A 10814-nucleotide genomic window follows, 5' to 3' on the forward strand; every position below is an offset into this window, starting at 1 on the left:
CAGGAAATTTGAGAGAACAGCTAATACCCGATCTGGTGTTTGTTGAATGCTTGGAAGAGATGCTTCTAAACAGAGAAGGTTTTAAGCATAAATGACTCTGTTTTTTCTTACGTCTTATGACAGCAGTGGTTTCAGTATTGCTTTAGTTCTTGAAACTGATCTAAGCATGAATTGTTTTAGAGCTTTATAAAGATGTAATGCATGCTGGAGCTCCAGTGCTCCAAGTGATTGGAATAATACTTATAAGACTTTTTTTCCTCAGTATGTATAACATGTGAGCAACAGAACTGTAATACATGCATGAAACAGTCTTTCCAGTGTTTTTAATTGGATCACTAACAATTCTCATGTATTGCCTTTTGCAGGTCAGTTATTATTTCCCCCTGAAAACTTTATGGAGATCATTTTTTGCTGCTTTAGTAGCTGCATTTGTTTTAAGGTCCATCAATCCTTTTGGTAATAGCCGCCTAGTTCTTTTTTATGTGGAATATCACACTCCTTGGTACCTATTTGAACTGCTTCCTTTTATTCTTCTGGGAGTATTTGGTGGGCTCTGGGGAGCATTTTTCATTCGAGCAAACATCGCATGGTGTCGTCGACGCAAATCTACAAAATTTGGGAAGTACCCTGTCCTGGAGGTTATTATTGTTGCAGCAATAACAGCTGTCATCGCATTTCCTAATCCATATACAAGGCTAAACACCAGTGAGCTTATTAAAGAGCTGTTCACAGACTGTGGGCCGTTAGAATCCTCCTCCCTCTGTGACTACAGAAATGATATGAATGCAAGCAAAATAGTAGATGATATTCCTGACCGCCCAGCAGGCACCGGAGTTTATTCAGCTATATGGCAGCTGTGTTTAGCACTCATATTTAAAATAATCATGACGGTCTTCACCTTTGGTATCAAGGTAAGTGTGAATGCTCTGGCTGCATCATCTGCTGCGATTATTTCATTACTGCCTTTCTCATTTTCCATCTCTCAAAGCTAGCATATTTATAGTTTTTTTTCATGTGTAGTTTTGGGTCTCATGGGGAAAAAAACAAAACCTTTTACTGTTGATTAATAAGCACGTCTTGTAGAAAATAATGTTAAGGTTCATTGAATTCAAACTAGCCCATTGTTTGTTCAGCGGAATAGAAATAGGTGCTAGATTTTATAGACAATAGTAATTGTGTGGGTGGAGGGCTGTATGGGCCTGACTGAACAGTGAGAGTGATTTTAAAATTTCTAAAAGCCAAGCTCAGCTGAGGTCAAACACGACCACTTGGGTTCCTTAGTACTGTCGCATGAAAAACAAAAAAGGCTGTATTTCTTGAACTATTGCATCTTTTGTACCTCCTCTCCTCACTTACCACATTAATGTAATTACCCCAGGCTAAAGGAGCTGGTAATGATTTCTTTCCTGAAATTTCAAGTATTGCATGTCATGACTTCTTTTCATGTGACTGTACTGGAAATTTCTTTTCCATTACAAAACAATTATTTTTTTTGTCTTTCCTGGTTACTTCATTTATCAGTCCTTCAAGCTATTCTCAAACCAGTGGCTGCTTTCTGAGCAGCATGTTGTAACTGCCACGCCTTCACTGTTAGCTGACTTTTCAGGCTCCCTTTGTACTTTTTTCAGCTACATCAACATTAAATGTTTCTTAACACAAACACGACTTGCAGAATGTCTGCAAAGCAGGATTTGTGTTTAAACTAGCTCCATTTTCTGACAGTGTACCTTGCTATTCGATAATTGCATGTATAAGAAAACAACTTATTATGGGGGTGGTTGAACACTGGAATAGGTCATGCAGAGAAGTTATGGATCTCCATCGTTGGAGATGCTCAAGATGTAATTCGATGCAATCCTGGGCAACCGGCTGTAGTTGACCCTGCTTGAACCAGGACTAAGAAGGGAGTGGGTATTGGGCTAGACAATCTGGAGAGCTCCTTTCCACCCCCAACCATTCTGTGATTGATAGAACAATATTTTCTTGTGTTTCTCACCTGTTGGTATTTGAGAATATGTTGCAGTCTGTTATTTGAAGTAATATTCCATATGTTGTTTGATGGGTAAGATAAATGTGTTGGGTATACGTGAAATGTTAGTCTTCCGTAAGTCAGAATTTCACCTATCATTCTACAGTTCTGTTGTGTAGAATTTCACTTATCTAGGGCTCTGCCTTTTTAGCATTACAACATTTATTGCCATGTAAGTATTATAACTTCAATTCTATCTCTTAGCATTCCTCTGTTCATGTGCATCTGTCCTTCTCATGGAGTTGTCAGCAAAGGATCACACTTAGTGTGTTAGAATTCACTCAGTCACAGAAAGGTAGAGCTTCCTTTTTATTTGGTTTTGGTTCCTTTTCTCATACCTTTAGCACTTGCAATCTGTTGTAAGAATACATTTACCACTTTACAAATAGGCAAGGATTTGTGCTGCAGTCACTGATGGGATCGTGCTACCTACATTTGTCTGAAGCTTTGAAGCATATGTCAGGTTAAAATGTCAGGCAGCATCTGGAGAAGGGAATGTCACTTGAATATAGTATTTATTCATGTTGTGAGCTTTATTTCTGTGAGAGGAAAGAAAAAGAGTCGGTCATGAAATCATTAAATCATGATTAAAATCCTCTGAATTCTCCAGGTCTGCTCCTGGAGCTGTAGCTATGTGCAAACACACAAGTTCTGCCCCTTCCCCTTGGGAGCTGATGGTCTGTGAGGTGAGCAAAGCGACGCAGCTGCCTGTGGGGTCTGGTGATTCCTGCTGCTTCTACTGCAATGGACAGGGATCGCCAGAAAGCTGATTGGCAGCACTTATTTTTCAGTCTTTAACATGGAACAACACTGCAAGAGTAAATAGATTGTATACATATGTAGAATATATGTGTATACTGGACTGTTTATTTTCAGTGGGCTTGTACCGCGTTTAATTGCTGATGATGAACAGTTTGGGATGGGATTGCAGCTTTTTTTCAGACCCGGACTGGTATCCAACTACACTGCTAAAGAAGTGGAAATTTGCACATATATCCTGATTCCTTGCTTGTTTCAAAGATGTTGCATGTGCCAGAGTATAAACCATTTTCTCTAATGGATACCTTCAGTTAGGCTGGCGTGCACTGGAAAAGGTAGTTGGGACAAGGTGGAACCTACTTGGTTTTCCTTGCTCTTTCTGTGTGAAGGTTGCTGTCCGCTTTGTGACGTGATTCTGAGGCTTGGGGAAAGGGATGCAACTGTGAAATTGTGATCAGTTAGACCTGTAACCATTATCCACTTGTGATGAAAAGAGGAGGTAGATGCAAAAAAGTGTATGTTAACAAAGAATAAGAAACCATCTTGATGCAGTTTCCATTTGGAGCCTGAATTTCTGTGGCATGCTCATGTAATAGACTAGGATCTAGGCAGTTTCAAAGATGTTTTCAGCTACTTTTAGGTCTGAAATGCTAGTTTTTTCAGGGTATAGTACCGTTCACAAAGAAATAATTTTAATCAGGAAAAATAATGTATTTTAACAATTAAAAAGGGGCTTAGAAGCACAATTGTGGGCAATAGTAGTAGTGGTGTAAATACATGATTTGGATATTATGCTAAAATGACAGCGTGGAATACTGTTGCTATCAGCACTGAAATAGGAGGTAATTCAGGAATGGGAATGAAGGATTAGTAAACCTTTCAACAAAACTCATGCAGCTGACTTTCAGACAGGCTTTAGTGTATTGATTTGTCCTTGGTTTGCATGTTAGAAATTATTTGCAACCATAAATATTGATAATATAATAATGTGAATAGGTTCTGAAATACACTTTGGCATCAGCTACTGGATTCCAGGGCAAAATCTCTAGTTTGGAATTGAATAATACTTAGATTTTGCAGCACTGCAGTGGAAAAAATAAATTATTGGTGTTTCCTATTATACCAGTAGTGCGATTTTGTAATGAAGTTATTTTGACAAGATGAGTTTAGGTTTGTTCAGACGCAAAGTAAGAATTTTACAATTTGTGGTTAAGATTTGTACCTCAGCCATAGTGGAATGTATTTCTGATACCAACAGATGCTGTGTGGAGAAGCAGCAGGCTTTTCTGGTTTAATGATACATTTAGGTACAGTATGTTTTTTTTTTTTTTTTTTTTTTTTTTTTTTTTTTTTTTTTTTTTTTTCACAACAGTGGTTTCTCAGATGGACCCTCACTTTTCACTCTTGCTGCTACTGATACAAGCTTGCAGTAAGATTTCCCTAAACCATTCTGCTATGACAAGGCGATGTGGCCTTTCCAGGTTCTAGTTCATAACAGAAAAACAGATTAAATAACTAAAATTACAGCAGAAACATGCTTGTTGTTTTTTTTATTTTTTTGTTATGTTTTAACAGTAATATTAACTGCTTTTTTTTTTTTAACAGCAGTTTATCTGCTTCTTAGTGTACTTAGTGTTCTATATGCACTACTTCATATGGAGAATTGTGATATAGTAAGCAAAGCTTCTTTTATAATGACCTGTTTTGTTGGTCATCTGATTTATAGGAGCTGGGAAGCAACTTCTGAAGGCAATCCTGCTGTGTGCAAAGCTTGTTTAGTAAGTGAACGTTGGTTTAGAGGAACGTGAGGTATAATAAGGGAAATCAGAAATCAAAAAGTTTTCAGTACTAGTAGCATAGCTCAGACTGGGCAAACATATATTGGAAAGAATTGTGCTGTTAGCACTGAGAATATAGTCTGTGGTCCTGTATTGGTAATAGGTTTGTTCTTAAATGCAGTAAAATACAAAGTAAATGTGTTCATAAAATGGATTCAGCTAACTAAGTTCGTCAGAAGTATCAGTAGCATTGTGTGTGTGTTAAGTTTTACTAACCTTTTGATGTCAGTTTACGTGTTTTTAACAGTTTCAGTCTTTGCATTTCTCTTGGAGGGAAAAGGAAAGCAAACAACAGCACACCGATTCTAAAAAATATACATCAAATATGTTCCCTTCAGCATGACAGCAGTTCTTCTGTTTCCGTTGTAGGTTCCATCTGGGTTGTTTATACCTAGCATGGCAATTGGAGCCATAGCAGGAAGGATTGTGGGAATTGCAGTGGAGCAGCTGGCTTACTACCATCACGACTGGTTCATTTTCAAAGAATGGTGTGAAGTCGGAGCTGACTGCATTACACCTGGTCTTTATGCCATGGTTGGTGCTGCTGCATGCTTAGGTAATTAAATTGCAACACAATAGATGTCAGATGTTTTCTGTTACCAAAATAACAATGAAAAATAAAGGGAGGTATAAACATGGGCAGTATTGGAACATCTTCTCGTGTGGACTTCCCTCTCTTCAGAAGACTACACTTATCTACAGAAAACCATCAGATGCTTATGATCTGAAGAGCAACATGAAATTTTAATTGATTATATGATGAGAAATAGAATAATCTAAATAGTAGTGTTTGATGTCTCTTTGTGGCATCGATAGATGTCACTACAACTTCAGCCAGAAAACACGCTCTTGAAATGTATAGAGGACTTAAAGAGTCAAGTACTGTTGAAATTGTTATAAGGAGGTGATGTGATCCGCTGCCACTTCTGCATGAATTGTAACAAGTGTTCTTTAAATTCATAATGTAAATAAAGCTTTCAGAAGTGCCTAATGATTTGGGGAGTCTGGTTAGACATACTTTTAAGAAGTCTGATTTACGAAGTGATGAAAATCATCTTCACTTAAAGAGGCTGAAGTTGGGCACCTAAACTTAGAAGATTTTTGAAGGTCTTGTCCTAATTTAGTTACCTTAGAAGTTAAACTTAAAAGGTATTAGTACAGCTCTGCCAAAAGTAGTCTTCTTCCTGAAGGAAGAGTATTTGAGCAATCAAATGCACTAGAGGAATAAATGTAGTTCTTGGAGAGGCGTTTTTTTTTATTAGTTCAACGAGAATCACTTTTGAATGTGTTGAAAGAAGGACCATGTGTTTTTATTGAATGAAAAAGATATGGTATCAGAAACCTTTGTGGAACAAACATCTTACTAATAAAAGAGAAATATAATCCATGTCTTGTGTCATTGTCAAGAAAGATTCAGTCAGCTCAGAATTCTTTTTAAGTTTTATGATTCAATAGCAGCATTAAATTCTTAATACTTTGGACAATCCAGCTGTTGAATTGCTAGTTGTTCCTTCCCTGCATTAGTACCATTCTGTTTCCAAATTATTGTCTTACTGGATCTCCTTATTTCTCAGTATTTTTAACTTTAAGATTGGCTTCAAAAAAGACATAATTCATAGTTTGCATGAAAGAACAACACAAAGTTATGTTTGCAGTTCTCAACAGGAAGACAGGAAAACTAAACTCAGTATTACTTGATTCTAGAATGTTAATGGCTACCATTTTTCTTGCAGGCGGCGTGACAAGGATGACTGTGTCCCTGGTAGTTATTGTCTTTGAACTAACAGGAGGGCTGGAATATATTGTGCCCCTAATGGCTGCAGTCATGACCAGTAAGTGGGTAGGAGATGCCTTTGGTAGGGAAGGCATCTATGAGGCGCACATCCGACTGAATGGATATCCCTTCTTGGATGCAAAGGAGGAGTTTACTCACACAACACTGGCTGCTGATGTAATGAGACCTCGAAGAAGTGATCCGCCGTTAGCAGTTCTGACGCAGGATAATATGACAGTTGAAGACATAGAAAACTTGATCAACGAAACCAGCTATAACGGTTTTCCTGTTATTATGTCAAAAGAATCACAGAGACTGGTGGGCTTTGCTTTAAGAAGAGATTTAACTATCGCAATAGGTAATTATCTTCCAATATTTTGTTGTTATATATTCTAATTGAAATGATTTTAAAGCTTAAAACTTGAATGATAGGACAAGGGGGAATGGTTTTAAACTAAAAGAGAGGAGATTTAGATTAATGTTAGGAGGAAATTCTTCTCTCAGAGGGTGGAACAGGCTGCCCAGAGAAGCTGTGGATGCCCCATCCCTGGAGGTGCTCAAGGCCAGGCTGGGTGGGGCTTTGGGCAACCTCTGGTGGGAGGTGTCCCTGCCCATGGCAAGGGGTTGGAACTGGGTGGGCTTTAAGGTCCCTTCGCACCTGAGCTGTTCTATGATGATGATAATGACAGCATTTGTCATCATTACAGGGGGAAGCCATCAGCTGAGATAGGCTTTCTTTGTGACGGATTCTTCAGCAGCTGTGTGCTTACTGTATGATAGTTTTTAAGCATTTCCATCTCTCCACAGTAAATGCAAGTTAATTATTAGAGTGAGAGGGGTAGTAGCTGACATAGCTACCGAGTGCTGAGGGGCAGTAGCTACACCTGTATGGTAGATGGCTGCTGTGATTTCTGCACGAGTGCTTCTTGGTGATGAAGCAATGTTTATAGAAACACAACATCAGGATATCAGCATCTAGAGAATAACAATATCATAGCCTGGTAGTGTTGATTGAATTTTCTGTTTGTGCTAAATCATCTTTCTCCAAGAATGTAACATTTTTCTTCTTCTCCTGTCTTCCCCCCCCCAACTCTCCTCTTTCTTAAAGAAAGTGCTAGAAAGAAGCAGGAAGGGATTGTTGGCAGTTCCAGGGTCTGTTTTGCCCAGCATACCCCATCGCTTCCAGCGGAAAGCCCTAGGCCTTTGAAGCTTAGAAGCATACTTGACATGAGCCCTTTCACGGTGACAGACCACACGCCCATGGAAATAGTGGTTGATATTTTCCGGAAGCTGGGTTTGAGGCAGTGCCTTGTAACACACAACGGGTGAGTAAAGTGGCAGCAATACTGTTCATTTAGTTAGACACGGTAATTTTCACTTCTAGGATCAAAGCTTTCATGGTATTTGGATCCATATAGTTGGTGCTGTATGTCAAGAAGGTGCTGTGCAGTGTGCACTTAAATTCTCACTCTTCCCTTGTATTCCAACTAAGCAGGCAGTAGCTGTAAGTAGTTGTCTTAAGATGCTCTGAAAAAAACCTAGCTTTCATTCAGCAACAGTTTTGCGTGTGCAACTCACTTGTGGAGGAGACAGAATTTGTCCTACAGAAATTTAGTCTCATGTGGGGCAGCCTGTATTTCCTACTTGGGTGTGTTCTGTCAATATGAAGTACATCAGCTGTTGAGCTTACCTGGGCTCATGAGAAGCAAGGGAGAGAAAGGTCTGTTCGCTACCTCCTCTTCTAGAGTTTGGTAACAACAATTACCACCAGGCTATTAGATTTGAAATACTGAAAACTAAGTAACTGCCACTAGTTCTGAAACTTCAGTCTGCAATCTTTACTTCTGCACTTCAAAATACTTCAAGAAAGTAATCTCAAGATCTGGATGTTTGTAAATATGACTGTAGGGAGTTGTCATGTGATTACTATGAAATAAATTGGCCCTTGGCATAGAGACTGTGTTCTATGTTTAACATGTTCTATCTTTGAACATGTTTAAATGTTCATTAAAATTGTCTCTTATTTATTTTTTTATTACAAGATCTTTTTCTAAGTATTGTTCTACTTCAACATTCTGCTTTCCTGTATCACGGGTGTTAACCACTTGACACACAGCATTGCAGCTTCTGCCATAGTATCTTGCTTTCTCTCTAGCATGTCTTTTAAGTCACCTGAGAAGTGAAACGCTGTCGTTTAATCCACATTATTTAGGATCTATGTTCATGGGACAAAATCAAGAAACCTGAAATATGGGTGGGATTTTTTTTGCTTTGCTGTTGACTGCTGCTCTAAGTGGCAAATATTTAAATACTGCACTGATTTCCAAGTTTGTTTATTCAGGTGTATTTTAAAACAGATGCATTTTATATGTGCTTTTTTTCTTAAAAAATAGGAAATCAAATATATCAAATAAAAAATAGCTGTTTTCAGAAGTATAAGTAGCTCTTTAAAACCCTTCCTATGCGAGAGAAATGACATCGTGATCTGACACTTAGAAGTCAGTGCAGACATGCAATTATTCCTGTTTTGTGCAGAGAAATTTGAGTTGGTAAAACTTCAGTGATACATATTACGATCTTAAAGCTTCTGTTGTGGTTGAGTGCTCAAATGTTGACGTTGATGTCAAAATTGACTCTAAAGAAAGATGAGTCTTGTAAAGCTATGTCAAACTGTACTGCGAGTTCTTAATCACTTTATGATAAAGTATCAGCAAGTATGGATGACTTTAAAAATTTGCCGTTTCGTGACACTCGTTATTTGTTGTCCTACTTCAGTTTACAAATTCGTGGTCTTCCATGAGTTTGTCATCCATTACAACAAGGTCAGCAAAGTACTCTGAGTGATACATAGTCATGTGGGTGTGGAGGACTATTAAATTTCGGCAAATTTCATGCAAATTGAGTAGACATGAAGACAGACATTAACTTACTGGTTCTGATCCAGTTACAAATAAGAACTGTGCAGAAATTGCTGAGATACAGATCTATATAAAGATGAACCTGATTCTTTCTAGCTGTGACCAGAACATCCATTCCAGGGAGTGGATTGATTTATACCATGGTGAATAAGAAATTTGTCTGTTCCTGGGGATGCCAAATAACGCTGCTTTGTAGTGCAGCTTCAAACCTCAATTGCTGTGACTTGACAGTTATTACTTTGGTTATTTAGTGTGTCTTGTTAAATACATGTACACATAATTGTCTGTAGTTGTGAGGAGAAAATAACAAGTAAACAAAAGGAAATAAAGTAGATTTTAGTTTCAGTGCCACTGAAATCAAAAGAGAGGTGAATTTGGGAGAAGGGATGAAGTACATGTATGCTTCCCTGACTTGTACCTGGTATGAGAAACATATTGCTCTGGGGTTGTTGAAGATTGAGCATTTTAGAAGACAGACAAAAAAGAAAAAAAAAAACACAACACAAGTCTGGGAAAGGGTGCTGACTTTCAAATCATTTTTCACTTAACTATCTCATTAGCTTTCTTGCAATCCATTTTATTTTTTAGTTTTGCTCTACTCTAAACCTTTTTCGTTATGACTAGAATTTTTTTATTTGATTTCACACACAGTTATTAGCATAACATGATCTGTTTCAGGATTGTCTTGGGGATCATCACAAAGAAGAACATATTAGAGCATCTCGAGCAACTAAAGCAGCACGTCGAACCCTTGGTGATTAGATATATCAGATCTCATAATTAGACACATTAGAAGTCAGGAAGCATGAAACTTGTGAACTGTTCAGTACTGTTATGACATCGGCTGAACAATGAAATCCTCCATTACTAAAAATTTGTATTAAAGAAACCATAACAGAAAACAGTATGCAAAATCCTTTTGTACAAATCAGGCTGTTAACTGTGGACGTACTGTTAGTCACAACATTAAAGGAAGGTAAACAATAGACTTTGATGTTTTGTTCTTCAGATCATGTAGATCCATCTAGTTGATCTTTTGATTTCCCTAGGTGGGAAAGCACACAGCTAGGAATACCTTTTTTCCTCATAATGTGAAATAAAAATTCTATATATGCTAATTTCTGATTCTGACAGCTTTAAATAGCTGCTAAATAGCAAAGTAACTATTGCATCTTTTGAGAAGCAAAGCCAAGTAAGTTTTTAATATATTGCAGCATTAGATCTTCTCTGTAATCCCCATTTATCAACATGATTTTTAGAAGTACTCTTATTTTCAAGTACAGTCCTGCAATTTTATATGAAGTCCTGTGATTCTGCTGCTGTTACCTACAGCAACTAATGTACTCCCTTTTATAAAGTCCAGTGAAATCCTAAGCCACTAAATGGTGTGCTAATACATTTACTATTTACTTCAGAATCTAGATACTGTTTTAACCACAATGTTGTGATCTAACCTTAGTTATGAGATAGACTTCTCTTAATTTGGATATGGGTTG

The 10814-nt window shown here is 37.7% G+C and overlaps 1 protein-coding gene across 5 annotated transcripts in view; it reads left to right on the forward strand.

The window, feature by feature from the left end:
- CLCN3 (chloride voltage-gated channel 3) overlaps positions 1-10814 on the forward strand; it is a 68599-nt gene that overhangs the window by 53742 nt on the left and 4043 nt on the right. For 3 of the 5 annotated variants that reach the window (XM_084519133.1, XM_084519134.1, XM_084519135.1), the window contains 5 exons: positions 366-911; positions 4996-5182; positions 6360-6758; positions 7509-7725; positions 9997-10072. In XM_084519133.1, coding sequence (XP_084375259.1) covers positions 366-911; positions 4996-5182; positions 6360-6758; positions 7509-7725; positions 9997-10072 — 1425 coding nt within the window. The remainder of the gene's footprint in view (positions 1-365; positions 912-4995; positions 5183-6359; positions 6759-7508; positions 7726-9996; positions 10073-10814) is intronic. The other 2 variants (XM_084519136.1, XM_084519137.1) reach the window with 1 other exon arrangement.

Source organism: Aythya ferina, assembly GCF_964211825.1.
Source record: "Aythya ferina genome assembly, chromosome: 4".
Classification (NCBI taxonomy): Eukaryota; Metazoa; Chordata; class Aves; order Anseriformes; family Anatidae; genus Aythya; species Aythya ferina.